The 27,702-nt window shown below is 34.3% G+C and overlaps 5 protein-coding genes and 1 pseudogene across 5 annotated transcripts; 3 read left to right on the top strand and 3 right to left on the bottom strand.

The window, feature by feature from the left end:
- LOC110103577 lies at nt 1-575 on the bottom strand. The gene has a single exon (XM_020832355.2). It carries the CDS (start codon nt 488-490, stop codon nt 68-70), a length of 423 nt encoding a protein of 140 aa, XP_020688014.1. The 5' UTR covers nt 491-575; the 3' UTR covers nt 1-67.
- Nucleotides 576-2,808: 2,233 nt separating this feature from the next.
- Nucleotides 2,809-3,438, bottom strand: LOC110103578. The gene has a single exon (XM_020832356.2). It carries the CDS (start codon nt 3,383-3,385, stop codon nt 2,963-2,965), a length of 423 nt encoding a protein of 140 aa, XP_020688015.1. The 5' UTR covers nt 3,386-3,438; the 3' UTR covers nt 2,809-2,962.
- A 356-nt stretch (nt 3,439-3,794) lies between these two features.
- On the top strand, nt 3,795-4,424 carry LOC110103588. The gene has a single exon (XM_020832371.2). It carries the CDS (start codon nt 3,853-3,855, stop codon nt 4,273-4,275), a length of 423 nt encoding a protein of 140 aa, XP_020688030.1. The 5' UTR covers nt 3,795-3,852; the 3' UTR covers nt 4,276-4,424.
- A 2,429-nt stretch (nt 4,425-6,853) lies between these two features.
- Nucleotides 6,854-7,795, top strand: LOC110103573 (annotated as a pseudogene).
- A 282-nt stretch (nt 7,796-8,077) lies between these two features.
- On the bottom strand, nt 8,078-19,776 carry LOC110103552 (activating signal cointegrator 1 complex subunit 2). Its single transcript, XM_020832322.2, has 9 exons — nt 19,308-19,776; nt 18,815-18,974; nt 18,602-18,663; nt 18,384-18,478; nt 15,845-15,958; nt 10,817-10,882; nt 10,643-10,740; nt 10,094-10,530; nt 8,078-9,536 (listed from the first exon to the last, which is right to left on the bottom strand). The coding sequence occupies exons 1-9, from the start codon at nt 19,705-19,707 to the stop codon at nt 8,455-8,457; spliced, it is 2,514 nt and encodes an 837-aa protein (XP_020687981.1). The 5' UTR covers nt 19,708-19,776; the 3' UTR covers nt 8,078-8,454.
- Nucleotides 19,777-23,693: 3,917 nt separating this feature from the next.
- Nucleotides 23,694-25,056, top strand: LOC110103506 (glucan endo-1,3-beta-glucosidase 13). Its single transcript, XM_028692679.1, has 2 exons — nt 23,694-23,832; nt 23,945-25,056. Exons 1-2 carry the CDS (start codon nt 23,694-23,696, stop codon nt 25,054-25,056), a joined length of 1,251 nt encoding a protein of 416 aa, XP_028548512.1.
- The last annotated feature ends 2,646 nt before the right edge of the window (nt 25,057-27,702 follow it).

The following is a 27,702-nucleotide window of genomic DNA, read 5'->3' as shown; positions in this document are numbered from 1 at the left end:
AAACATCTATATAATCTCATCATATAGCAAATAGATTCATTTCGTTCACAGATCTCTGGGTCTACTCTTACAGCTCAAAAGCAGAAGCCACAAAGCTATCTGAGAGTCCAGTGCCAGTCTTAAAGGTGAGTTTCTCAGAAGTTGGCTTCTCAAAATAGACTTCAACTACAGAGAGCCATAGCAATAGCTCCTTAGTCTTCACGCCAGTCATCTTCTTCAGCTTATACTTCTCCACAAAGGCTGTCACCTCTGGTGCATAAGACACTGCCCTCTTTATCTGCTTGAAGACATGATCCTTCTTCTTCTTCTGTATCAACCATATGAAGCCAGCCTCACGGTTGTAGCCAAACTCCTCTATGTCTTCCAATGGGAAGAGACCTTTCGGGAGACAGAGCTCCTCCAGCAACTCGATGGACTTCTTCTTGCAAAGCTCATCTCCTTTGTAAATCTCAGCACCTTCGCGGTGGTTTTCGATGGTCTGAGATGCCATTGCTGGAGGAAGAAAGGGGCCTTTTAAGAGTAATTTAGTAGTTTAGAGATTGAAAGATGATAGTTTGTGTGGAGAAGATGATGGTAGAAACTGTTTATATAGGGGAGTTGGGTGGGGAAGGGGAATTATTGCTTTCTGAATATGTATGAAAGGAAGACTCAATGGGGTCAATAGCTAAAGAGGAAGAAGAGCTTGTCGGTGCCTTCCAAATTGGAATTGGCTGTAAGCAGACTATTGAGGAATGGGTCATATGGTCTCAATTGCTTTATTATTTTTTTTTAATATTTGGACTTATTCATGGAGATGTGGTCAATGAAAGTAGGCATTAAAAATTAGATGACTTATTAAAATATGGTCGTCCCTGCTGACTTTCATCTTTCTCAAGCCCTTGGAATTTGTCTAAAGCCTAAACACCAGGGGGTTGTTTGGTATCCGATTTACAGCGGGATTTAAGTCTGATTTACGCTAAATCCAGCCAAATGGCTTTTTGAGGTGCGTAAATCCGACGCCTGCTTAAATTTAGGATTTACGGCATAAATTCGAGTAAATCCACCTAAATATAAATCCCATCATTTGGAAGATTTAATGGGATTTGGCCAAAGAAGAGTGCGAAAGAAACAAAGATGGATACCTTGACAACGAGCAAGAGCAAGCTCCCGTCAACACGTGACTGAAGCTCACGTCATTGCGTCCGATCAAAATATCATAAATAATTTTTCCCATGAATGAGTTCAAATAACAAGAAAATAACATAGATGAAAAAAAAAAACTATCCTCTAATCTTCTTTATCTTCTTCCAGCTTAGTGTTTGCTTTTCCACCTTTAAAAATTTCCTTAAAATCAATTAAGAAATAAACAATTGAGACAATATGAACCATCCCTTGAAAGTCTGCAAACGGCGCCGACACTTACACTGGACGTGTTGACCTGCTGAGTTTGACTTTTAACTAGTCAAACATCTTCTTTTCTGACAAATTTCCAACGCGGAATTTTTTTTTTTTTTGGGACATTTAGGCCATTTAAGGCAAACTCACACACACAACACATACACATAGACTCGAACCCTAGACCTCTTAGTTGGAAGCCTAAGCTCTCAACCAATAGGCCAAGGAGAGTTGTGTCCAACGCGGAAATTTTAAACTAACATGACAACAAAATTTAATTAAAAAATTTATTATGACTTATATGATGAAGTGTTTTGGGATTTAATTATCCTCATTAAAATCTGACTATTAAAGACTATAAATTGATAAGTATTCAAAAAGGAGGGGAATTTCAACTTAAGCTTGCATAGAGCTTTAAGATTTGAAGAACTAGATAGACTTATCTTATTGTTAACTTAGACAATCGTTGTCGGGTACCATCATCTGAATGTTGACATTTGACCAATCATGTAGGGTCGTCATCAGACATCATTCATTCACTATCATTTGACCAACTGTAGATTCAAGGGCCTGGCGAACGGCGAAACATGTAGATTTGTAAAAATCTATCCAAGACATCACAGGGTATGAGATTCTTTCACTTTGTTTATGTTAATTTTGATAATATAATTTATAAAAAAAAAATAAATATTACAGATTTTGAAAATAAATATAGAATCTCAAAAGTCTGAATAATAATTTTATTTTATTTAAATTTTAATATATCAATCATGAGATCTGACCCAATTCAATGTATTTCATTGATGTAACTCGTATATTAAAAATTACACACTTTAAATAGAGAAAATATTAATACACTTTGGTAGAAATTAATTATGGAAGATGCTATCATGGCTCAAATAGATTTTTTGAGATTGTTTAATTATCATTTAGTAATGATGGGTCGTCTTTATCACTCTCCTTCAAATAGGGGAGATTGAGTGACCGAAAAATTGGGCATCGAATAATAGTAGTTGCGGACATTAGGTATTTTTCATTGGAAGGTGTTTGTTGATGATTGATTGGAATATCATATGTCAAAAGATAGCCAATTGATGGTAGATAGGAGGAAATTGAAAGAGGGCATCAAATGATGGTAGATTTTAAATTGATGTAGGTTGTTGAAGGACATCAACAGAGCTAATGTTGATATAATTTAGACTAAGACTTCGTTTGAGATGGCTTTTTATTACTTTCTAAAGCAGCTTTTTAGAACAAAATTTTTTGAATTAAAAAATTTTGTATCGAAAAACTGTTTTAGAAAGCAGTAAGAAAACTATCCCAAACAAAGCCCCCCAAGTTGTATTATCTCCCATTTCTCTATTCATTTTGAAACAATCCAACCGTTTCAAAGTAAGTCAGCCATAAAAAAAAAATTTTTTTGAATGATTACACTAACTGAGAAAGTTGTATTTCCATTAAGAAGCACAATATTACAATCACATAAACATACTGAAAACATCATCACTTATAATAGAACAAGTATCTCAAAAGGCAATAAAAATTCATAGCTCAAATAACTCCTATGTGTTGACCTCTCCATCTTCTCTTACAGCTCAAAAGCAGAAGCCACAAAGCTATCAGAGAGTCCAGTGCCAGTTTTGAAAGTGAGCTTCTCAGATGTTGGCTTCTCAAAATAGACTTCAACGACGGAGAGCCATAGCAATAGCTCCTTGGTCTTCACGCCGGTCATCTTCTTCAGCTTATACTTCTCCACGAAGGCCGTCACCTCTGGCGCATAAGACACCGCCCTCTTTATCTGCTTGAAGACATGATCATTCTTCTTCTTCTGTATCAACCATATGAAGCCAGCCTCACGGTTATAGCCAAACTCCTCTATGTCTTCCAATGGGAAGAGACCTTTTGGGAGGCAGAGCTCCTCCAGCAACTCGATGGACTTCTTCTTGCAAAGCTCATCTCCTTTGTAAATCTCAGCACCTTCACGGTAGTTGTCGATGATCTGAGATGCCATTCCTTGAAGAAGAAAGAGTAGTTTGAAGATTGAAAGATGAGAGCTTGTGCGTTGAAGATGATAGTGGAAGCTGTTTATATAGGGGAGTGGGGAAGAGGAATTACTGCTTTGCAGACTTGGAATTGTATGAAAAGAAAACTTTTTTAACTTATCAAAAATCAACCGTTTGTGGGGTCAAATTCAAGACAGAAAGAGTTTTTTTATTTGGACTCGTTCATGGAGAGTTGGTCAATTAAAGTATGAATTTGAAAACAGTTAACAAGCTCAATAATTAGTGCCTTATTAAAATATGGCCGCCCCTGCTGACTTATTTCTTTGTCAAGCATTTGGAATTGGTCCAAGCACCACTAAGTAGACAGCTTTGCTACGTAGCATTTTGAAAGCCGCTTATAAGTACTAATCCCAACCTTTCATCCCCTCTCATCACGTCTTATCTCCTTTGCTTTTCTTGCCTTCTTACTCCAACTATGGCATCTCAGATCATCGACAACAACCGTGAAGGCGCTGAGATTTACAAGGGAGATGAACTCTGCAAGAAGAAGTCTATCGAATTGCTGGAGGAGCTCTGCCTTCCTAAAGGGCTCCTTCCTTTAGAGGACATAGAAGAGTTTGGCTATAACCGTGAGGCTGGCTTCATATGGTTGATACAGAAGAAGAAGAAGAATCATGTCTTCAAGCAGATAAAGAGGGCGGTGTCTTATGCACCAGAGATCACAGCTTTTGTGGAGAAGTATAAGCTGAAGAAGATGACTGGTGTGAAAACTAAGGAGCTACTATTGTGGCTCTCTGTTGTTGAAGTCTATTTTGAGAAGCCAACTTCTGAGAAGCTCACCTTTAAGACTGGCACTGGACTCTCAGATAGCTTTGTGGCTTCTGCTTTTGAGCTGTAGGAGTAGATCAAGAGATGTGTGAATGAGATGGATCTATTTGGTATATGATGGCATTACTTAGATGTTTACTTTTATTTGATAATGTATTTGGTAAATTTATGATGATTGTAATATTGTGCTTTTGAATGAAAATATTTCTTACCGTAGTATATGTAATCTCTTCAATCAATTTGGTGAAATATTTTCATTATTCGCTTCTAAGGTTCTAAGATAAAATATTAAATGTATTAGAGATGTCACATTTTGACCCGACCTGAAAATATGATTTGAACCTGACCCAAAAAATTTAGCTTTAAGTCGACATATTTAACAAACGAGTCAAATTTGGGTTTTAATTCCCAACCCATTTGAAAAACTAGGTTAGATTCGAGTCAACCCGTCAACTCGAAAATGACCCGTGTGACTACCCCGCTCCCTCAGTCCCTCCCACGTGATCGCACCGTGTGAACCCACTCCCGCCCACGTCCTTCTTATATGCTCTCGCCTGCGTGACATCATCCAAACTCCAGCAGTCCAGCCCGTGTGTTCGCGTCTCGCGTGAAGCGAGACAGCACCCACGCACGCGCACTGTCCTAATCCCGCCTACTCGCCTAGCAACACACAACCCGTGCTCTACGCTTGCCCGAGTCTGCAAGTCGGGTCGGGTTGACCCAAATTTGGGGCATATTAGACTCGGATTGGAGTAGTGGATGGCGAGTCAATTTCGGTTTGGACCTGAACCCAACCCAAAAATCTATTTTGACACCCTTAAATTATATCATCATCAAGTGAAGAAGCTCAAAGGATCATATATCAAATTTATTTGAATATAGTAAAAGATAAAAAAAGAAGCTCAAAGGATCATTTGGGAAGACAAAATGAAACATAGAAAAGTGAAATTTCTAATATGATAGTCAATGAATCTCTTCTTCTGCAAATCCTTCATGAATACATGTACCACAACCAGCCATAGACACCGGAGGTAACAATGTTAATTGAAGTAAACTAAGGCTTCATTTGGAACTGATTTTTTTATTGTTTTTTAAAGCAATATTTTAGTAAAAAAAAATTGTAATAAAAATCTATTTTTTGAATCAATAAAAAATTCGTCCAAAATAAAATCTAAGAGTAAATGTTTCTAATAAAAGTGCTTAAACTATGAAGTAAAAAATGTATTTAAGATAATGAAAATAGAACTTATAAGTTATAAAGATCATACTGTGATTTGTACAGTTGAGCTAGATCAGTAAGCTTTGCTTTAACATTCTATAGCATCATATTAAAATTTGTAATCATATAAGTAGAGATTTAGGTTTAGATTGAGACAATTTTTTTAATGTTTTTTAAAGTAATTTTATGTACAAAAATTAAATTTTTTTCCTTTATTATTTTATTCATCCTCTTATAGCTTTTATTTTATATGGACATAAATTATGTTTGAATATTACACTTGATACTACATCACAAAATTAGCTTGATCGGGCACGAATCTCGAGGCAAAAGCTAGTTGGAAACTTCAAAAATTAATTCCGAGAGCACCCCAACTCCGATTTCAGCAAGCTTATAGTTGAACTGAGCGTCTCGGAAATACGAAGACGCAAGAACACTCAAAATTTTATTGCGATAAATAAAAAATTTATAATTTATTTTAATACTAATACAGACAAAACAAGTTGAAATAGCTTTTTCTACTATAACTATTATAAAATATCAACCACAAAATAGAATTAGAGATTAATTGAAGCATGATATGTTAATCATTTATATTGAGAAAAAAATATTTGATTGTATTGATAATAAAATAATAACTAAACTCTTTCAAAAAAATATGCATTATAAATTATAAGTTTTTTATTATGTTTTATTTTATTTTTTTAAATAACAAGTTTAAATAAAACTTTTTAAAATTTCTTTATGTTGATCTCAAGTATAAATGAGAAAAAAATTAAAAAATCTATTTAAAAAATAGAATTTAGGATAAAATGAAAACAAACACTACAGGAAAATCACATATTACCAGCAGATATGTCCTGTAAAAGACAATAAAAAAAAAAAAAATATTACCAGCCGATTTTATAGCAAAAAATTGTTAATTTTTCGCCAGATTTCCGGTGAAAATTTTTCGAACGATAAATCAAGTGTCGGAAAATTTTCCCGTAAAAAATAAGCCAGAAAACTTTTCCAGTTGGCTGTTCGGCAGAGAAAAAGTGCCGGAATAACTAAGAAAATAAAAAAATATTATGATAATTTACTAAACTAATAATCAATTAAAATAAAGTATCAAATTTATAATTAATTAGAATAAACTATAAAACTATTAATTAATTAATTACGAATCCATTTTTTTCATAAATTTTAAATCCGCCGGAAAATCGATTAGAAATATTTCATAAAATAAACTATAATCCATAAAAAATCCTCCAAAAAATCCACCCGAGAATCGCCGAAAAATTTATCTATAATAAATGATTTTCCTATAATGAAATAGTCAAACCCCGCTTGGCAAATATTTCTACTTGTTTTACAATCATTTGGACTCTTTCATGACTCGACACGGAGAGGTGGTCGATGAAAGTACTAATTAGTTAATTAGCTGCCTTACTAAAGTATAGCCGCCTCCATTGACTTTCTTCAATCTAAAAACCTTTGGAATGGGAGGAGGAATTGGTCAAAACACCAAAAAGTCAACAAAGCCTTCCTTCTTAGCAGTTCGTAAGAATCTTATAAATACCAATCTCAGCCTTTCATCCCCCATCACCACTTCTTCTTCTCTCCTCTGCTATCTGCTTATTATTACTCAACTCCCAAGCTTTTCTTGCCTTCTAAGTCCAACAATGGCATCTCAAACCATCGAAAACCACCGCGAAGGTGCTGAGATTTACAAAGGAGACGAACTTTGCAAGAAGAAGTCCATCGAATTGCTGGAGGAGCTCTGCCTCCCGAAAGGTCTCTTTCCTTTGGAGGACATTGAATAGTTTGGCTATGACCATGAGGCTGGCTTCATATGGTTGATACAGAAGAAGAAGAAGGATCATGTCTTCAAGCAGATAAAGAGGGCTGTGTCTTATGCACCAGAGGTCACAGCCTTTGTGGAGAAGTATAAGCTAAAGAAGATGACCGGTGTGAAGACCAAAGAGTTATTGCTATGGCTCTCCGTCGTTGAAGTTTACTTTGAGAAGCCAACATCTGAGAAGCTCACCTTTAAGACTGGCACTGGACTCTCTGATAGCTTTGTGGCTTCTGCATTTGAGCTGTAATAATCAAAATAGGAAAAATTATTCTGTGCGGATCTTGGACAAGGTCTGGAGATTAATCAGAACACACTAAGTCAATTTTTTTGCTCAGTATCGTTGCGTATCGGGTGATATGGCGAGTTTTGTTTAGCCTTCAAACCATTCAGTATATGCACAGAATAATTTCTATGAAAATAAAGGGTGTTATATATGAGAAATTTTCATACTTATCTATGAAATTTAATTCACATGTTGATGTAATTGTATTTTTTCTCCATTAGCTCAATAATATTTTGTTATTTCGAGCAGCTTGTTTTGCATGAGATCCAATCACAATATAATTTAGGATCTGATTTATCAGAAAATTAGGCACGTTGACAAGAAAAAGTTTTTTGTAATGTGATCTACTATAATATAATAAATTTAATAAAACTCTTTTTTTTCTAAAAAGAAAAAATCTCTAACAATTATATCAAATTAAACAAAAAAATTTACTCTTATAATAACAGTTCTAAAGTAATTTTTGCATAACCTTTAGTAAAACAATAGCAAAAGAGTCAGATATTGATGATAAAATAATTCATTCAGAATGAGCAAAAAAAATCTCCTTTTGTAATCCATAGAATATCATTCCGATAAAATTAAGGTTCTGTTTGGAATAGCTCTACTACTGCTTCTTAAAACAACTTTTTAATTTAAAAATTAAAAATTACTTTAAGAAACACTAAGAAAGCTGTCTCAAACAAAATTTAATAAAAACAAAAATAACCCACGGCAGCAGCTTTATCCCCACTGCTGAAGCTGAATGACTGAAAAAAGGAAGATTCATTACATGCTGTATAACTGTGATGAGAAAGAACTCAAATAAGCTCATCCCAAAGTATCTGCTTTCCGCTCCATTAGCATGCAAGATTTCTGCAGCTTGCAGGAAATAGGAAAAATATATAGAGGAAAAGAGAGAGAGCATTCAATAGCCACCCAACCCTGCAAAATGTTTTTTCATTGCTCTGTCCTTCCTATAATGATTTCCACCACCACCACCACCACCACCTCTCCTCCCTCCTCCTCTTCCTCGAAAACCAGAGCTCCCTCTGCCTGAATTTTCTGCAGGAACGGAGACTTGTTCATCTTCTTCATCAGAATCTTCCAATTTTTTAACAGCTCCAAGAGGTAGATTTCCTCCACGACCAAGGCCATGTATGAGCTCTTTCTGCGATTGATTCCATATAGCTGCATCTTTAGCACTCGCTACACCCACAGAACCAGAGACCTTGTAGCTGTAGTTTTTTCCATCCTTGACATAAAACAATGGCTTCTTCTGTGAATTCCATCTTGAACTAGAACTTTGATCAGTTTCTGTTGATTTCCCTGACGATGAATTAATCCTATCGCTTAAATTTTCTGCATCCACAAAACCAGATTCCACTACACTCAAACCCAAATCATCAAAAGAATCATCATATTCATCTTCATACTCGAACTCCGCCGCTAGAATGGCTGATCGTACCGCATCGCCTGAAGAACTTGAGTCCAAGACTTCAGAATCAAGCGTATCACTCTTTGACTTCCTGGTGAATCGACCAAAAGAAGACTGAAAAGTTGAAGAGCCACCTGCAACTTCTCTTTTGAGATCAAGCTGAGCAGAAATTGGATTCTTTTGCGATGAAGACTGATCTACCACAACTGCTTTTCCTTTATCATTCACATTTTGTGAAATCTGATTAGATTGTGGAATCTGCTCCACCGAAGTATCAAGAGATGACAGATCTTCATGGAGCGTTCCTTCTAAAATCCTTTGAATCACCTCTTCTGTGTCATGGTTATAGATTTCAAGGCAAGCCTTAAGGAATCCTCTCCCATAGTCTGGAAATAAATCTTTTATTTGGCTGATTTTTGAATCTAAAAGTACTGCATCTTCATCCACTTGCACCTGGTTAACATGAGAAGTGATTGGCACCACCGGTGCACTTGCAGAAGATCTAAAAGAAGATGATGGATTCAGAATTCGTGACAAGTATTGCAGCTGTTGTTCATCCAATGAAATCCATCCTGAAAATAAAAGGGGGGAGGATAAATCAATATGAAAATCATTAGGCATAATCCATGCACATAACAATAAAGAAATGGATTATGGTTTCGTTTGGGACAGCTTTCTTATTGCTTTTTAAAGCAGTTTTTTATATAAAATTTTTAATATTTGTACTATAAAACTGCTTTAAAAAACAGTAAGAAAACAGTCCCAACCGAAACCTATGTCAACTGACACTTTCCCTTACTCTAGCTATCAACTTCCCTTACAGCCCCTCCCATATTGAGTGTTTCCACAAGGAGAGTCAATTTCTCAGTAAAAGATGACTTACAAAAGGACCGTTGTCTCTCCATTAATGCAGATCAGATTACTTTGTTTCCTTAGTTGCAGTTTATTTTCATTTTCATTTATTACTTCTAACATTTTCTTAATTTCTTCAAGTGTTTGAGAATGTGCGAGCTCAGGGATTAAAGAAAAAAAAAGTAGCAAGTATACAACTGCACTCAAATCAATGAAAATAATAATAGAAGCAATAATAAGAAACAAAATCCATCTAAGATAATGGACTAACTTGTACCTTGACTACAAAGACTGTCGATTTGGCTGAATATTTTGTAGTTCTTTTCAATGTTTTCAGTAAAAGTTCCAAGGTCATGATACTCAAGATGATTTTGGGCCTCTCCATTTATCTCTTTCAAGGTTTGAACTAAAATGTCGCCCCTTATAGAAGGATCCTCAACACTAGCCGGAAACACTTTTGAAGTACTCTGAAGAAGATTGTCATCAGTATGCTCACCATGCAAATAACAGAAGTCCAGCAACTTCCAACCAAACTTGACTATCCTTGTTGACAACATTTTAAGGCTAAGAAAAATATCAGGAATTCCTCCACCAGAAACTTTTTGTCCATCAACTTCTCTGGTATTGGAAAAAAGTGAAAATCCACGTAGCATGGATGGGATCAATGAATCATGCAACCTAGCAAGGGTGTTGAGTAGCTCTTCATGTCCATAACTGCACAGCACAATTTTCAAAGTCTTTCAGGCTTACAGCTATAATTGAAGCTTATCTTTGTCAAAATCCAGTGGAATAGAAAATTTACAGATAGTTCGATAACTTAATCTACCTTGTTTCAAACGAAACAGAGAAATGCAAGGCTGCTGGCCTATATGCATCAGCAAATGCATCAAACGTCATGATGGCATCATTTATGAAATCCATTACCTAACATAATATAGGATCACAAGTAAGAAGTAACATAACTACAAAACAAGAACTTGCCTTTTTAGAAATCACTTGCCTCCAAAAAATCATTGGATAGTTGCATGAACCCGCGGCCTCCATCGCTTCCACAGGAAGCCAGCACCTGCATGTAATGAGGCTAAAGTTACAAAATCCATTACAAGTTGAAAAAAAAAAAACTTAATAACTTACATCTCCAAAAGAAAATTGTTTAAGTAATCTCACTAAACTAGATTCCCAACTAATGCTACAAGAAGAAAACAGACCACACGAATTGTAATTACCAGAAGAAAAAAAAATTATGGGATGAGTTAAAGGCAGAAGTAATGCATCACAAAGTTAAATTTATCGAGAGTGTTGCAATAGATTTGTGAATTTAATAATAATAACTTTTGATAATGTAGGATTATTATAATATTATAATATTAATTAATAAAATATCTAATTATAAACCAATATGATCAAGAGCAAAGAAAAACTAATACCCATAAATGGTATTTTATGCAAAAATAGTTTTTTTGTTAATTTTATGATCTGTAACACAGAACAATGTTCCAGTGTATTTTTGTTTCTAACCGGTCAGTACTGTTTTATCTAGGAAAATAATAAAGTTATCTTATGATGAATTAGTTGCGCCCACAAATGATATAAATTATGACATATATAATTAATAATAAAAGTTATAACTTTTTGACTAAATAGATTTGAGATGGACTTCCATCAAAAGAAACTGAAATTTATAGTGTTATTTGAAGAAAACTCCCCATAGTTTTGATCTTTTAGTGTACAACAGCAATAATTTTAGAACATTCAAAAATAAAGATAATAGTTACCATATTTTCAAACAAGGACAACCAACCCTAGCATAGATATCATGATTTCTTGAATTGTTGGCATGTATGCCGGGTCTCTTGATACCCTGGCATATACGTTATGAAACCCAAATTTGTATAAACATCAAAAATTGCATAACAAACAACAGTAGTAAAAAAAGGGTTTTTAAAAACTTGGACATGTCCCAGAATTTTATAGGGTTGATGGTTATTTGAAAATAGACTAAATTATTATTCTTCTTAATTAAGCTCTAAAATAGTTGCATTTTTTTCAAAAAGATCAAACAACAAAGAGTTTTATACAAATAGCCAATTTATAAAAAATTTACAAGTAAAGACCAAAATAGTCCCACGACTATTTGTATGTGACAAATTTAAACCCAAAATATCATATTTCTCTAATTAAGCCTATCGAGTACATAAAATTGCTAGTTGATCACTCAGGTAGAAATTGAAAAAATTGTATATATAAAATTGATCCCAATTTAGTCCATGAGAGATCATTTAGAAATAATTTTGTATAATTGAGGGAATAAATTAGAAAATATGACATTCTTAACCACATACAAGTAGTTGGGGGACAATATTGGGCTTTTCTCAATAATTTACTATATAAACACTTGTGCTGATTTGCATAGACATGTAAAAAAATATCATGATTTTTATATATGAAGCTCAGTATCTCATCTTTCTCTACAAAACAATTCCCCACCACTCCAAAAAAGGAAGAAAACTCTGGCGACGGTTACCTATTTATCACAAAGTTATCATGATTCTTCACCTATTGAACTCAATATCTCTCCCTTCTTCTTTCCTCCCTTGAACCACAATTCACCCACCCCCTCCCCCGCTCTCACCTCCCTAAAAAATAATTAAAAAAATGCTATATCTTCTATTTTGTTCTACTCCTAAAACTTTCTCATTATAAAAACTAGAAGAACTGTAGCATATTAATGCTCTTGATCATCAAAATCTATTGAATATCTCAATTTTATGCCGCCCTCTTATTCAAAAGCACATCCATCATCCCTCACTATCAACCTCATTACTTTAATCAAACATAGACCTTCCAATCTCTTTCCTTAAACATTAATGAATTACCATTTCTCTCTACAATTGTCTTATTGATGCCTCTATTCCATGTCCTCACATTCAAGACAAACATCAATTGTCCCCTCTGCACTCGATCAAATCATATCAAGCTTCCCTCCCTTCATCGTCCATGACAATTAGCACCTATTGCCAAGAAAAACTCATAAAACCTCATCCACCATTGGAGGCCCTATTTACACCTCCATACTCTCTTTTCAATCCAACCAATGTATTATCTTCCCCCATTTTATCTTATAGGATCTTGCCTAACAATTAGCACGCATGACTATTAGATAGTTATATGATCAATAATTAGTGGTTCGGGTCATCGGGTGTTGGTAGTACTATGTTTGTTTCCTCACATTTGTGAATATTTAATTATCATGCCATAACATGTAGAAACCACTATGGTTTGGTGTAATATCAATTAGATAGCAATGATCATATGAGCAATGAAGTTTTACATAGTGTTGAAGTCAGAGAGACCAGTGCGGCACCATGCACCCTAGCACTCAAAAGCCTCTGATGGCCAATCTCAAGACCAATCTATTACTTGTGAAGCACTCAAGCACATGACATGTCGGATGCACAAAGAGGTATCAACATAATATAGACAATAGGGGGAGATTAAGAGGTCAAAAAGGATGATAATGATGATGATATCGATAAGAGGGATGGAGAAGGGTGGGGTGGAAAGTAATTGATTGACACACATACACTGATGATATTTATATAAATATGATGTTAAATTATATTAGAATACTTAAGCATGCATGCATGACTAATAATTTTATTATTATGTGTTGTTAAGAAAACAATTTGTCTACTTTACATAAGCTTAAATTAAATCAATTGAGTTAATTTTATAATCAACGAGAGCATAAGCTTGCCAAAATAAAACAAACTTATGATAGATTTGTAGCATAAGCTTTAAGATTTCATTGCAACTCCACACAAAGATGTGATGAGCCTGAGAATTTGCACAAGTAATCTATCACAAACTTCATTTAAGATGTACATTGAAGTAAATACAAAAATGATAAGACAATATTTCTTATAGATAATTATTAGCAACCAATCCAACAAACTCCATGTCTAATAAAAACAATTTGGATTGTACGTATAAGAAGGCATTTAGAAGATGAAACGCATGTGAAAATGAAAAACAAAGCTGAAAGCAATAGTTTATTTCTTGCTCCAATGAGCAGCACAGAACGAAACAGCACTTTTATTAGGAAACCCTGATAACTTATATATCATGTACATATACATAATACGCACATATAATAACTATTTAATTGACCGAATCTAAACTATAATAGGTAATAATTATCTGCAAACATATTGCTACATACAATGCTTAATTTGAAAACAATCTTAACATTGAACCATCATGTTTAGCATCTTGATTGACTAGGATAGCCTCCTGATCAATTAGAAGGAGAATCATGATCCACAAAGGCTATCACGGTAAACCAAGATAGTGCATACTCGACCAAAGGGAATCCTAATCAATAAAGAAGACTTGTTGGTCGCCTAGGAAAGTTTTTGGTCAACCATGATGACTAACATGATCAAGAGAGAGATCCACGGAGCTCCAAAAGCAAGAGGTCTGTGCAAATTAGAGAGGTGTAAAAAAGAGATATCCAGAATCTCAAACCAGAGAGCCAAAATGTGCAAGAAGTGAGGAGAAACCATATGATATGTTGCAAACGACAATGTGTAGGTGAGATGCCTTCGAGTTTGGGTTTATCGACAATCAGAGAAAGGGTTAAAGAAGATTTATAAAAAAGCCAATAGAATAGTTATAGAGATTGAGCAGAGTGGTAGATTCATAAAATTGGGCCGAGCCACATGGTAAATTGAATGAAGGAAAAAGGGGAAGGAATGCTTAGATGATATTAAGAAATGGAACCAGAGCAGGCAATGTTGATTTGTTGTGGAAAACTAAGCAGTTGTGGTGCTAGATCGAACTAAAGTATAGGATTTAAGGTTAAACATTGATGGTAAAAAGGAGAATGACCCAAGTATGCGAAGAGGAGTGAAATAGGGTTGCATGCAGTCAAGTTTGAGCAGGCCAAACTCAACTTAAAGCTGAAAATTTTTATTTCTAATCGAACAAACTTAGAGTCGAGTAAAAAATTATCAATTTCAAGTCAATTTTAGAGTTGATCTCAGTCATATCCTTTAATTTAAAAATAAATTTTAAATTTCAAAATGGATTATGTTTAAGTAAATATTTAATTCATACTATGTACTTAATTCTTTCCAAAAAAAAACTAATATATATATAACAGAAATGTGAATAAATGTATTAAATATAAATATATCTATATATTGAATACTTATTCTAGACATATGTATGTGTATAAATGAGTGAAGATGCACACATAATTATGCAATTTTTTTATGAATCTAGTTGATTTTGATTTAAATCAAATTAATTTCGAGTGAGTCATACCTGAATCAAAGCAAATCAATTTTGATCTCAAATAAATGAAAATTTGAGCAATTATCAAGTGATTTTTTAGTTTTGAGTTTTGAACAAATTTGTCAGCACCAAAATAAGCAGGTCATGACAATCTTCAAAAATAAGCAATGGGATTCAACACAAATCAATGAAGATGACACTAGAAAGAGGCAACAACAACAACAAGCCTTTATCCCACTACTTAGGGTCGGCACAAGAAGACACCACCATTCATATGGGAAAAATATAAGAAAGGAGAGCAATGACAAGCAAAGGCCAAAGATAATGACAAGAAATAAGGAAAAGTAGATTTGAAATTATAGAATCTCTTAGCAATGTCTTGAAGACAATCACTCTTTAATTTTGTTGCTCTATTTCCATATTAGATGCTTGCAAAAAAATTTAAAACATGTTTTTCGTAGCTTTTTAATGTAAAATGTGGCTTTTTGAACCATTATTGTAACATAACACGCTCATCAGTAAAAGAAAACAAATTGCAAGGATTTTCAACTATCCGAGCATTACTATTTTGGCTAAAACAATAATTTTGCATAAAAAAGCCAAAAAATACAACATTTGCAATATAAATATGCAGTCCAAATAACCATCATCATTAGCCTTAACCCATCACTGAGCAAGTAGTTTAAATATTTTGATGATAAATGAGTCAAGATTTTCTACAATAGAGTACCTCTAGTGATGTGTTGCAGCGCTCATACATTGTATGAACTATGTTTAGAAAATGGGATACCACGCCCCCTAGGTTGTGTACAAATTGCGGCTGAACTTTTATGGCATTTGTAACCTGCAGCAAAGCTCAAAAGCATAAAGAATGTCAGCATAAAAATAAAATATTATGATATATAATTATATATATATTGTATAATAACCTAACTTTTGATGGCAAAGAAATTGCCAGCACATGGGATAAATAGAACTAATTTGATAAAATAGAAAGAAAAAGAGGTAGGCTATACCGCTATAAATAATATAGTTAAAAGTTATGCGAAAATACTAACATAATTTAGAGTTAACATACAAGTAGCACTAAACAAGAATGAGCAGAGGAGGATTAAGACAGCCTCTAATATATAGTGTAAGTCTGATTATACAGATTGAGTAGTTACAAGTAGAAATACTTAGCAGGTGCTTTATCAATTATCACATAGCCTTTTTCCTCTCTATCCCACTCTCACATTGTCCCCACTTTTTCCCTTCTACGCTCCATTGACAATTTAATGTTTTTTCCCCCTTATCCAGCCATTAGCATCTCTGCTAATCAATGCGATGATATCTCACAGTCATGACAACTTTACCTACCATAATCCCTCTCAAACCAGTAGTCTACTTCCCAAGCATTTGCTCTTCCAGATATGCTAAGTTTGACTGTGCTAGTATGTTACAATTGAATATGGTGGCTAGATTTCAAAACCAAAAATATGCATATGTTTCCAAACTCAATGTTATGAATATCCATTTATTCTTAGGCTTGCAAGTCTATTTCAATTTAAACAAGAGATGGAAAAAACAGCATTTATTTCACCCTGATTGAAAGAAAATCCAACTTTGATAATATTATATAAGAGAAAAGGACCAAAATGATCCATCGATTCTTTGTAAGGGATCAAAATAGTTCCCAACTCTTTGAGGGACCAATTTGGTCCCTCAACTTCTTAAAAAGATATATTAAAAATTAAAGTAAACAATCTCAACTAGGGTTGGGGAAAGAATATACAACCATGCAATTGAGAGCTTTCATTTCATTAATCCAAGGATTCCCATTTCATTCCCTGAGAGGCTTATTTATAAAAGATAATTTGGAGTTGAATGCCTAAATAGTACCTTGGGCCAAATGCAAATGTAATGTCCAATAACTTCTTGAATAAAATAAAATAGATCCAAACACATAAAAGCAAAAAATAAATTCTATCCAGAATCATCTTGATCAACGTAGTAATAGTTGAGTCCTACAAATATAATATATGAGTTACGGTGTAACATACAGTAGTTAATTTGCACTAACTCACATGGGGTGATGAGAACTCTCCTCTTGAGAGTGAAGCTGACAGTACTTGTGGATAAGATTAGAAGACAAGTGCTAATGCTCATCACAATAATCATCCTCAAGAGGGTACCCACATTATCAAATGAAGAGACACTAGTAAACAAAATGGTTGATTATAATTCCATTTATAATGAATTGATTCGAAAAAGTGAAGTCATATAAGGTAATACTGGTATGGATGTCATTGAAGCAAGTGCAAATACACCTCTTGAGAGAATTTTAGTTAAAAGGAAAGGAGTTCGAGAGTATCTTCAAATTTTCAAATATAACTTATATGCATGTTAGGTGGCAATCATAGTTAGCACACATAAGGTGTCAGTTTTATAATGATGGGTGAGGACCAACATCTCTTTAATACAGTTTCTTATATGTGTTACATGGAAAATGTTCAAGTTGTACCACAACTAAGACAATATAAAAGTCCATCAAGTAAACATGATTTAGGAAATATTCCTAAAAAATATAAACATAATTAGGAAATGTTCCTAAACAAGTCTCCCTTAATTAGTAATCTTCATAAACTACCCTTAATTAGGAACCTTTTAAATATCTTCCCCTCGACCCCACAAGGTGGGCCCCCTGGTGTATCACACAACAATAGAATTTCAATTTTCTTTTATTAATAGCTTTTTCTGAAAGATTAAATTTTCTCATCTTTCAAGTTCCAACATCTTCCTATGAAAATAAGGTCATTTTATCATTTTATTTATGTTCCTAAGATATATGTCCATAACTACTACTTTTCTTTGCTTTGTTGTAAACATTCTCCTGTAGTGCAAGTGGATTTTCCTTTCCAAGTAAAAAAAAAAGTATTCGAGTGTAACTTCTAAAATATTATTTATAGCCCAATACCTTGTAATAAAACGGGGAGAATGGTAAAGGAAAAAAAAAGCTGATAATGTGCTTGTCAATTGATGTAATTAAAAGATCCGGTTCCCAGAAAACCTTCAACTCCCAAGATCACAATAGCTGAAAAAACGCCCCCCAACCACCCCTCCCACCCCCACACACACACACCCACACAAAAAAACAGACACGCAAACACACCCCTATAAAACAATATTATTCCAATGACATACTTGAATGTAAGCTCATAGTGGATGTAAATTGACTGGCAATGACAATAAACTCATGTAGCCTACAGGATATATTAACAGGATCGTACCAATGACTTAATGAGCTCCCCATTTTCATGTCCATAGATGGCACATATATCCAATAATTTTGGTAGGTCCAACAGTTTCTTTTCCTGTAAAAGGGCTGTACATGACATAAAAATACAATTATACTAACTTAACAGCTTCCATCACATAATTCAATCCCATAACAATAATGATGCCTACTACGCAAAGTATATAACACCATGTATCATATAAAGAATACCAGTATGATCTTTTACGCTGAGGCCATCAATGGCAAGAGCCTCTGGATCTCTATTGGAGGATCTGTAATAAAAAGGATTTCAAATAATCACATAAATATTACCCCATCACAATTGAAAAATCAATCCTCGAAATAGCATGCATTGAAATTATTTTTTTATTACTCATGCGAGTATTATAAAATTAAGCTATTGATTGGAAAGCAATGGCTCACATCCGATAGAGGACCAAAAAAACTCGACGGCATAAATCAGCTTCTCCAACAATGACGCCTGCGACCATTCCCCTGGAGCCACGATGCGGGAAATCATACCATCTACTCCTGAACTGCAAATAACTATCTAGAAACTGATGCAGCGATTCGTTCTTCGCCACTGAAAATTTGAGGATAGAAAAAGGAGGAAAAAACTCGCATCAACAAAAGCATGGATGCACAGGGGTGAATTTACCTATTTAGATGATTCTAAGGACCCACGTAGTAGCTTGTAAATAGAAAATATGTTCTAGAAAGTGAAGATATAGTTTCATTCAATTTGTGTATGACAATTAAATCGTCACATTTAAGAGGATTTTGATTGGATTTGTATTGGTTAAACTCAATCTTCATTTCTAATTGCACCCAACGAAATGATGGATTTAGCACATTTCATGTTACATGAATTCTAAGTTAAAGCACGTTAGGGTTATACAGGGAAATGAGATTTTACCGTCTTTCCAAAAATCCCTAGGTTTCATCTTGAGGAGACGGCATAGTTCGTCGTTGAGAAAATCAACAACTGCCTGCGACTCCACAGCATCCAATCCGCCAGCATCAGCCCCAAGGCCTGAAGCCACCGCCTCGTCCTGGGGCAAGTATCTCACGAAACTGCTTCCTACGATTCTTCCATCGACTTTATTTTCTGTTGAAGGCTTCGCCGTGGCAGTCGACCTCAGTGATGTGGTGAGAGGCGGGGCGGGCTTCCTATCGTTGGATGCAGACTGAGAGCTGGTGGCAGCGACCGCGGCGTTGGCGGGGGCCGACGAGGCGATATCTGTTTTCGGAACATATCTTGCGTGGGGACGGAAAGAGCCCTTCGGCCCGCGGGATCTCTGCTGCGGCGCGGACATGGCTCCCACTCTCTTGCTTGGTCGGAATGAAGCAGCCTTCAGGGAAAAGCAAGAGGCGAAAAATTTTCCCGAAAGTATTTCCCGAAAAAAAAAATAAATACGAAAAATGGGGCACGTGTTGATTTTCAATTAAAAAGAATAAATAAATAAATAAATAAATAATAAAAATGTGTCACATAAATGTTCTAAATAATAAATTTTATTTTTTAAAAAATAATAAACTTTGGACATGCATCACTAATTCACTTCTACCCTCCCATATAGTGACATATTGCTCATGATAGAGCAACCAATCAACGTCCTTTTCCTCGCTCATCCATCCTAACAGAAGTATGTTCCATTGGCAATACGTTCATTATGGGAAAGTGTACGAATTGGCGAATAACCCTGTTAGGAATGTGTCATTCTACTCTTTTCTAACAGATCAATGATTTCTGAGACATCCAAATGTACATACCTTCTAGGCATATGAGTGTTGAACGAGTAAAAATGGCCTATGTGTATGGCTCCCATATGATCTGCAGTATTTAATTATTATGGATATCCTCCTACAATTGAGAAAATCTAAAATAATTTATTTTAGTTATACCTAAATTTGGAGTTAACCATCAAGTTTAACCATATACATATTTCCTATTGGAACCCCTATACCCCTTATTGTCTTATTGATGCTCTTGTGTACATATCTTAAATATGCATGGTGTGTCGCCATGGGGAATATATCCCTACATCCACGAATAAAACCAAGATGCTTAGCTTATATAATGCATAGTTTTTCTCTTGAAGCTACATTTAGGAGTAGATCAAATAAGTATTGGAGAAACAATGTCCAAGATGCACTGGACTTTGACTCAACTATAGCAAAAGCAAAAGGAAATAGACCGTTATTCACATCGATCCCAACAACAGTGAGCAAAGTACCACAATAATTTTCAAGTAAGAATGTACCATCAAGGCTTAGGACTAGTCGGTAGTATTCCTAACCGGTGATGCAATGACCAAACTCCTAAAAAAAACTTTTAAATATGTTAATTTCGACTCAACCCCCCCCCCCCCCCCCCCCCCCCCCTTATTATTTCATAGGCTTTTATATCAATCTGCTGTCGCACAACTTGTTGACTGAAATAACTTGTGAATCTTGAATTACGCTGTCGATGTCCGCAAGAAGAATGCCATTGGTGCAAGTGTGATCATACCTAGCAGATGATACCTTTCATGTGCCACCTAAGCGCTTATATGAACTAGCATGCAGACACCACTTGCACGCTCTATTCATAGATTTTTAATGCAACAACATAATGTATATTTCATTCTATTTGACAAAATGACTTCAAACTCAACATTGTTCATGATTGACCAACTATAGAGAATGAATTGCAACTATCTTTTCGTTGCAAAATACATAATGTCCATAATTTCATTGGGAATTCTATTCATGCGCGACAGTATCACTATATATAGCACCATCAAAGACAAGACTTATGTTCCATTATTTGGCATTTTGGCATGTCCTAGCAAAGTCATTTGTGTTAACTATTAGATCTATCGTGTCATTAGTTTCTTCATGATAATTATGCAATAAAGTATGCACCTCGTGGAACTCTTCTTTGTTTATGTCACCCAAATTAGACAACACATTAGTTGACTCACTGCTCATAGTTTCATACCCTTCATTGACTAAATTTAGATTCTCTAACAAATCTTCTCGTCGGGGGTCATTAATGGGTGAATACTGTGATGAGGGCCCAATAGCACCAGAAACAATATGTCCACTCAGAGATATAATATTAGTACATTCACAATAAAATCGTTACACTTATTCACTACTGTCAAAGTTATAAATTAATAATAATATGCTAATATGGTTAAACTTATAGGGTACTAAAAAGATCGTCTACAAGCACAGTTGGACTACAAATTAGCATTTTAACATTGTTTAATGAATTACACGTACAACTCAATCGGAGTGGTTGTCAGTACACTAATCTTCGACATTGTAGTGCCATAACTCTCAGTTTCAAAATAAATTATCACAAATTACGTATTAACATACTGAATAACAATTGAGCATACCCCATCATCAATAAGAAGTTATGCAACCACACCATTAACTATTGAGAGGCGACTAATAAAGTTTACTTTAAAGAATGTTGCATCATATGTAAGGACTCTAAACACTTCCAATTTCAACTGCTCCAATGAGATGTTAATTGAAACATTAAGAGGATGATTACGCCCTCCGTAATATGTGGGATAAAATTGATTATCAATAATGAGTTGACCATCATACACTAACATCAACATAGCAATGGTTGTGTTTATCATGTAATGCTAGCATAATTAAGTTTTGTCATAATACCTAATATACCTAATATGCTTTTACAAAATGCATGTTCTGAATTTATTATCAGTGAATTCATGAAAACTTATTTGATCGGTCTTAAAACAATTTGAATCAAAATTATTATAGTTATTGATAATCAACTAATTAATTTCAAACTTTTTAAGTAGATATACATTATTAATTCAAGAAAATACATTCAAACTAAACTATCATACCTAACTAAAACAAACTAACATCTTACTATCTAATATGTCCTGAAACATGCATGGTGGTGAAAAGATATGGAGTTTAGTGTCCAAGCTTTATATGAAGATCTGATACACAAATAAACAAGAGAGATGCGTGCAAGAGTTATAAGAGACAACTAAATTTTTACGTGAAAACTCTGAAAAGTGAAAAAATCATGGGATTTGACCTAGTTAAAATGATTATATTAATTTTTATTATTCATTACGAATGAGACCCTACATTAGGGGGGAGGTATTGGCTTAATGTAGTTAATATACATCATATATAGTACATTATATAGTGGGAGGTGTAAAAATCTAGTGATATGAGAGTCATTTTTAAGTGAGCGTTGTTTGTTTATTTGGTCAGTAGGATCGTAATCCGACGATGATCGACGACCATGCAAAGGTCCGACGGTGGTCTTTGGAAGTTCACCAACGACGGTGCTTGGGTAGAACTGTAGGATCCTTGAAGCTCAAAGCTATCTCTCTCCAATCTCTAGCAAATAATAGTCCCTTCATGAAGAGAACATGTGCTTATTTATAGATTTTTAAGAATGACATGTCCCGTAAATATGGAGAAGATTAATAGCTAATTTGAAGTGCTTCATCATACAACTAATACTAATTTCCTTGATTATAGAGCGTTCATCAAGCATGAATGTGTCATAATGATGTCAAAATTAAACGATATTTGGCTCGTTGGATTTGTCTCGTCGAGCAAGTCGATTTGATTATAAATCTGCTAAAATTGGAGTTCAGATGATCCTGCATTTAATTTCAAAAATTCCCAACTTAACTATGCCTTAAAATACATGCTTGATTAAGACATTTTTTAGTGGCCATTTGGACTTACATCATGCAACTTTGATGTCATTCCAATCTTCACATATAAACATTCATTTTTAATTTCCCAAAAAAAAAAAAAAAACATTCATTTTTACTATAAAATAGGTTAAAAATAGAGTTTAGACTTTAGATGGCCATAAAGGCTTTCTTAAAATTTTTTTATTAAAAATATTGTGATAAAATCTGCAGTTATACGAATGGATTTTCGTGTAATGTATCAAAATTAATTGATTATTTATATTTAGTATATAATACTATTAAAATTTTGGAATTATATAATTAAATAAATTATATGATATTTAAATTAATTTAATATTTATTTTATATTAAATTAAATTATTTAAAAATATTATATTTAATTCCTCTTTAGCCAGTCTCTTCATTTCCCGCGCAATTCCTCGTTTTCTCTTTCAATTTTGCAGGCAAACTCCAACGGAAATTTCTCAGCAGCGAAGAACGTTGAATCGCCGTTCATTGGTCATCAAGATTCGTAAAAATAATGCAATTGATCTTTTCCCAAAGAATTTTTTTTTTCACGCTAAAAACCTCCCCTCGTCTTCCACGCTATGAAGGGTTTAAGCAGAGTTTTCGACCAAGTTACAAGCCTTCGCCTTTCCGATTCTTGCTTTCTCCTACAAAAGTTGAAGATGGGTGTTGTAGAGCTCATCTTCTTCCTCTTTTTTCTATATCCAGTTGGTCTTACAGGTATTACAAATCAGCCAAAAATTTCCATGCAACACTTTCTTCCTCCCCCTTCGTCACTTCCTCCTGTACATGTTTACATGTGTATAAGCTCTCTCTCTTTTCCCTGTTTTAGCTGCAGGTCAAGAAGAAAAGGTTCATGCTTTACATTTCCACTTCCATAATCCTGACCAATCTTCTTCCATTGGAGTTTCTGTTAACGATACTGACATTCCTATAATATCTTCCACTATTTTAGCCGCAGAGAACTGGCTAAAGAGCCATGTTTTGGCTCATTTCCCATCGACAAACATCACTGTAATTCTGCTCGGTAGAAACATTCTCTGCAGCCCAGGTCATGAGCATGAGCGGAGCTTGATCCTTCCTTCTATGAAAAACCTGTACCATTCTCTAACAAGATGGGGTCTTCAGGAAGAGATCAAGGTCTCTACGGCGTTCTCCTCCGATTGCTTGGATCCCCTCAATTTCTACCACAGGTTTCGAGGCGTTGACAACCGGATCACTCTTATACATCTTCTAGGGTTTCTTAAGAAGAATAATCTGCCTTATATTATCGACTCATCTCCCTATTTATCCCCTTTGTTTTTGTACTCTTCTCACCGTGCTGCACTGGAAAGGCTTGGGCTTTCTGGGATTAGAGACATTAGAGTTTTAACAGCAATGAAACCCATTACCAGAAAGCTGTATTCTTACAGCTCGGCCTATTTCCCTCAAAAACCAAAGGGGTTAACACCCTCTCAATTCGCTCCTGTGCCTGATAGTTCATTGTCCTTCTCTCCATATTCATCTCCAGATGAAATCCCTACAAACCCACCCGAGGCCGTTGGAGTTCCAACGCCGGGCTGTTTGCCTGTGGCTGCTCCGGTGCCAGGGGAGGCGGAAGAGAGCAATGGAGGTTTGTGGTGTGTTGCAAAGCCGACGGTTCCAGCTGAGAAGCTCCAGGAGGCTATAAACTATGCCTGTGGAGAGGGCGGGGTTGACTGTGAAGAGATTAAGCCTAATGGGATGTGTTATTTTCCTGATAATGTGATTGCTCATGCTTCATATGCTTTCAATAGTTATTGGCAGTTGAAGAAACAGATGGGAGGAAGCTGCAGTTTTGATGGAACTGCCATACTGATAAATTCTGACCCAAGTATTTTTCTTATGTCTTCTTATTACCTTACTGGCCTAGTTGTTCTTACAGCTGCTATGAGCTATTTTGGCATTGGCATTTCTATCTTTTAAAGCATTTTTAGAAGACCCTAAGTATCTTTGCAACAAATGTTCTGTTTTTTTGGTACAAAACAATCCAAATTTTGATGATGATCGTCATAAGAGGGGGAGGTTTTCTCAATGTATATGACATCAGTAAAAGGAAAAATTATTATGTGCAGACACGGGACGGGGAGAACCGTCCGGTTTGTCTCTCTGCACTTTTTATGTTCATACTATGCTTTTTCTGTTCACAGAGACAATCAAACGGTTTTCACTGTCCGATATCCACATAGAATAATCTCTCTAGTAAAAATAATTATACAGGAAAACTAGAGTTAAGCCAGGTTCCAACATGTTATAGGTTACTAGTCTATAAATACCATCAAAGATCTATTTCTAGTTGACGTGTATGAATCATTCGATCTCAATTGAATTAGTTGACATGTATGAATCATTTGTTCTCAATTGAATAATTTGCTATAATAATATGATAGGGTGAGTGAATCATAGGGTGTTAAAGTTGAATCATTTATACTTCTATGAGAAAAAGATCAAATTGTTCCGCTTATTTTTTTCTGTAAGGATCAAAATAGTCGTCAATTACATAAAAATAATAATATGGTTCATTGACTCTTTAAATATGAATCAAATTAGTACTTTCGTGTGATTGTGATCATATTTAGGCTCCTATTTAAAAAGAGTCGATGATCATTTTGATTCTTATTTCATACTTGTAATATATGTTTTCCCAAAACAAATAACTTTTAAAATATAATTGGTAATGGAAAAATGCAAAAGAAAATGAATATTTTCAAACATAGCAATCATACATTAGAACTCTTAATTAATTTTCCTTTTCAAGCAAAGATGCACCTTACTATTCATTCTCTCATTTCTCTAGCAATTCCAATGCAAACCATGTTGTCTTCTTACTATACTTATGAGATGAAGTGTGGTTTCTGTAGGTTTTCTCCAATGCAAATTTGTGCAGGGTTGAGGAGTTGATAATAGCAGCACAGGTTGCAATCACAGGCTTCTTTCAACTCAAAGTAGGTGTTTCCTTCTCCCTTTTTCTCGTATTGTTTTCTGTAAGAACTCCACCACTTAAGGTTATTCTTTTTTATTAATAGAAAGCTTCTCATCTTAGATTTTGTTTGAGATGACTTTATAACTGATTCTTAAAAAATTACTTTAAGAAACAGTAAGAACACCATCCTAAATGAAGCCTTAATTTATTTTTGGTTTAGAGTTTATGAAATATTAGGAAGATATTTATAATGATTTTGAGTGTAAAGTAAATTTTTTTATGAAGATAATTATATGCAATGTATATGGATATAAAAATAATGGTTTTGTTTTTATATTTAAAATTAGTAGAATTGGATCCAATAGAGAAAATGATTCATGTAGTTGATCCCACGTATTGGGATCAAGACTAGATGCCTTTTGATGACTTGATTTAACATAATGGATGTGTTAGATTCGCCTGTGTTAAGAAAGATAGAAATAGACCTAAAAATATTTGGTTAGAAAGCATTAGAAAGGGTTTTTTTTTTATTATATTTAAATGAGAATTTTACTCTTAATAAGATATTATCAGCAGAATTCAAGTATGATGGTTGAAGTGGAGGAATGCATCAGGCTTGTTGTGTGATAGAAATGTCCCTCTCAAACTTAGAGAAAAATTTTATAAGATGGTGGTGAGACCTGTAATGCTTTATGGCGCCGAATGTTGGCCATTAAAAGAGAAGCATGATACTAAGTTAAGTGTTGCAGAGATGAGGATGCTCATGTGAATGAGTGGCTTTACCCTTAGAGACATGATACGAAATGAGCATATATGTGAAAAAGTTGGACTACCTCTAGTGGAAGATAAGTTTAGGGAGAGTCGCCTTAGATGGTTTGGTCACATAAAATGACGGGCTTCCGATGACACAGTTAGAAAAGTAGATGTATTAGATTTAACTTATGCTAAGAAATGTAGAGGAAACCTAATGGTTAGAAAATATTAGAAACTATCTTTCTTTATTAGATTTAAACGAGAATTTGACTTTTAACAGGACACAATGGAGAAAAATGATGCATGTAGCCGACCCCACATAGTGGGACAAAGGGGTCATGTTGTTGTTGTAGGATACAAGAAAGAAGAGGGATTTATGTAGTTGAACAAATATAGTGGAATAAAAATTTGATGTTGTTGTTATAGTTATATTTAAAATAAGCAGAAATAAAATTATTTTTAAATCTTATTTCTATTTTCCAACAGGTAATAAAAAATTTCTCATAATATTTTACATGTTTTTAAAATTTATTATTTTTTATTTAAAAAATTGAGTGTTTTTATTATAAGAAATGGATCAAAATAGATTTAAAATTTTTTGAATTTATTTTAATTAAAAATTTGAAATTTAATTAAACTTTTGCTTAGAATATTATGGCCCAAATTTTGTCATTTTTTTTAAATTAAGATTTCATTTGTGATAGCTTTCTTACTATTTTTTTTAAAGCAAATTTTTACTATAAATTTTTTTTAAACTAAAATTTTTTGTAATTGAAAGCTGATTTTGAAAACAATAAAAAAGCTGCCCACAGAAAGCTGAAGATGCTTTAAACATGAATGAAAAAAAAAAAAATAAATCCTAAATATGAGAAATGAAATAAAAACTGAGAAAAAAT

This window comes from Dendrobium catenatum, unplaced genomic scaffold (assembly GCF_001605985.2).
Source record: "Dendrobium catenatum unplaced genomic scaffold, ASM160598v2 original_scaffold_254917, whole genome shotgun sequence".
Lineage (NCBI taxonomy): Eukaryota > Viridiplantae > Streptophyta > Magnoliopsida > Asparagales > Orchidaceae > Dendrobium > Dendrobium catenatum.
Note: the sequence above shows the minus strand (reverse complement) of the source record. Positions and strands in the feature narration are given on the sequence as shown.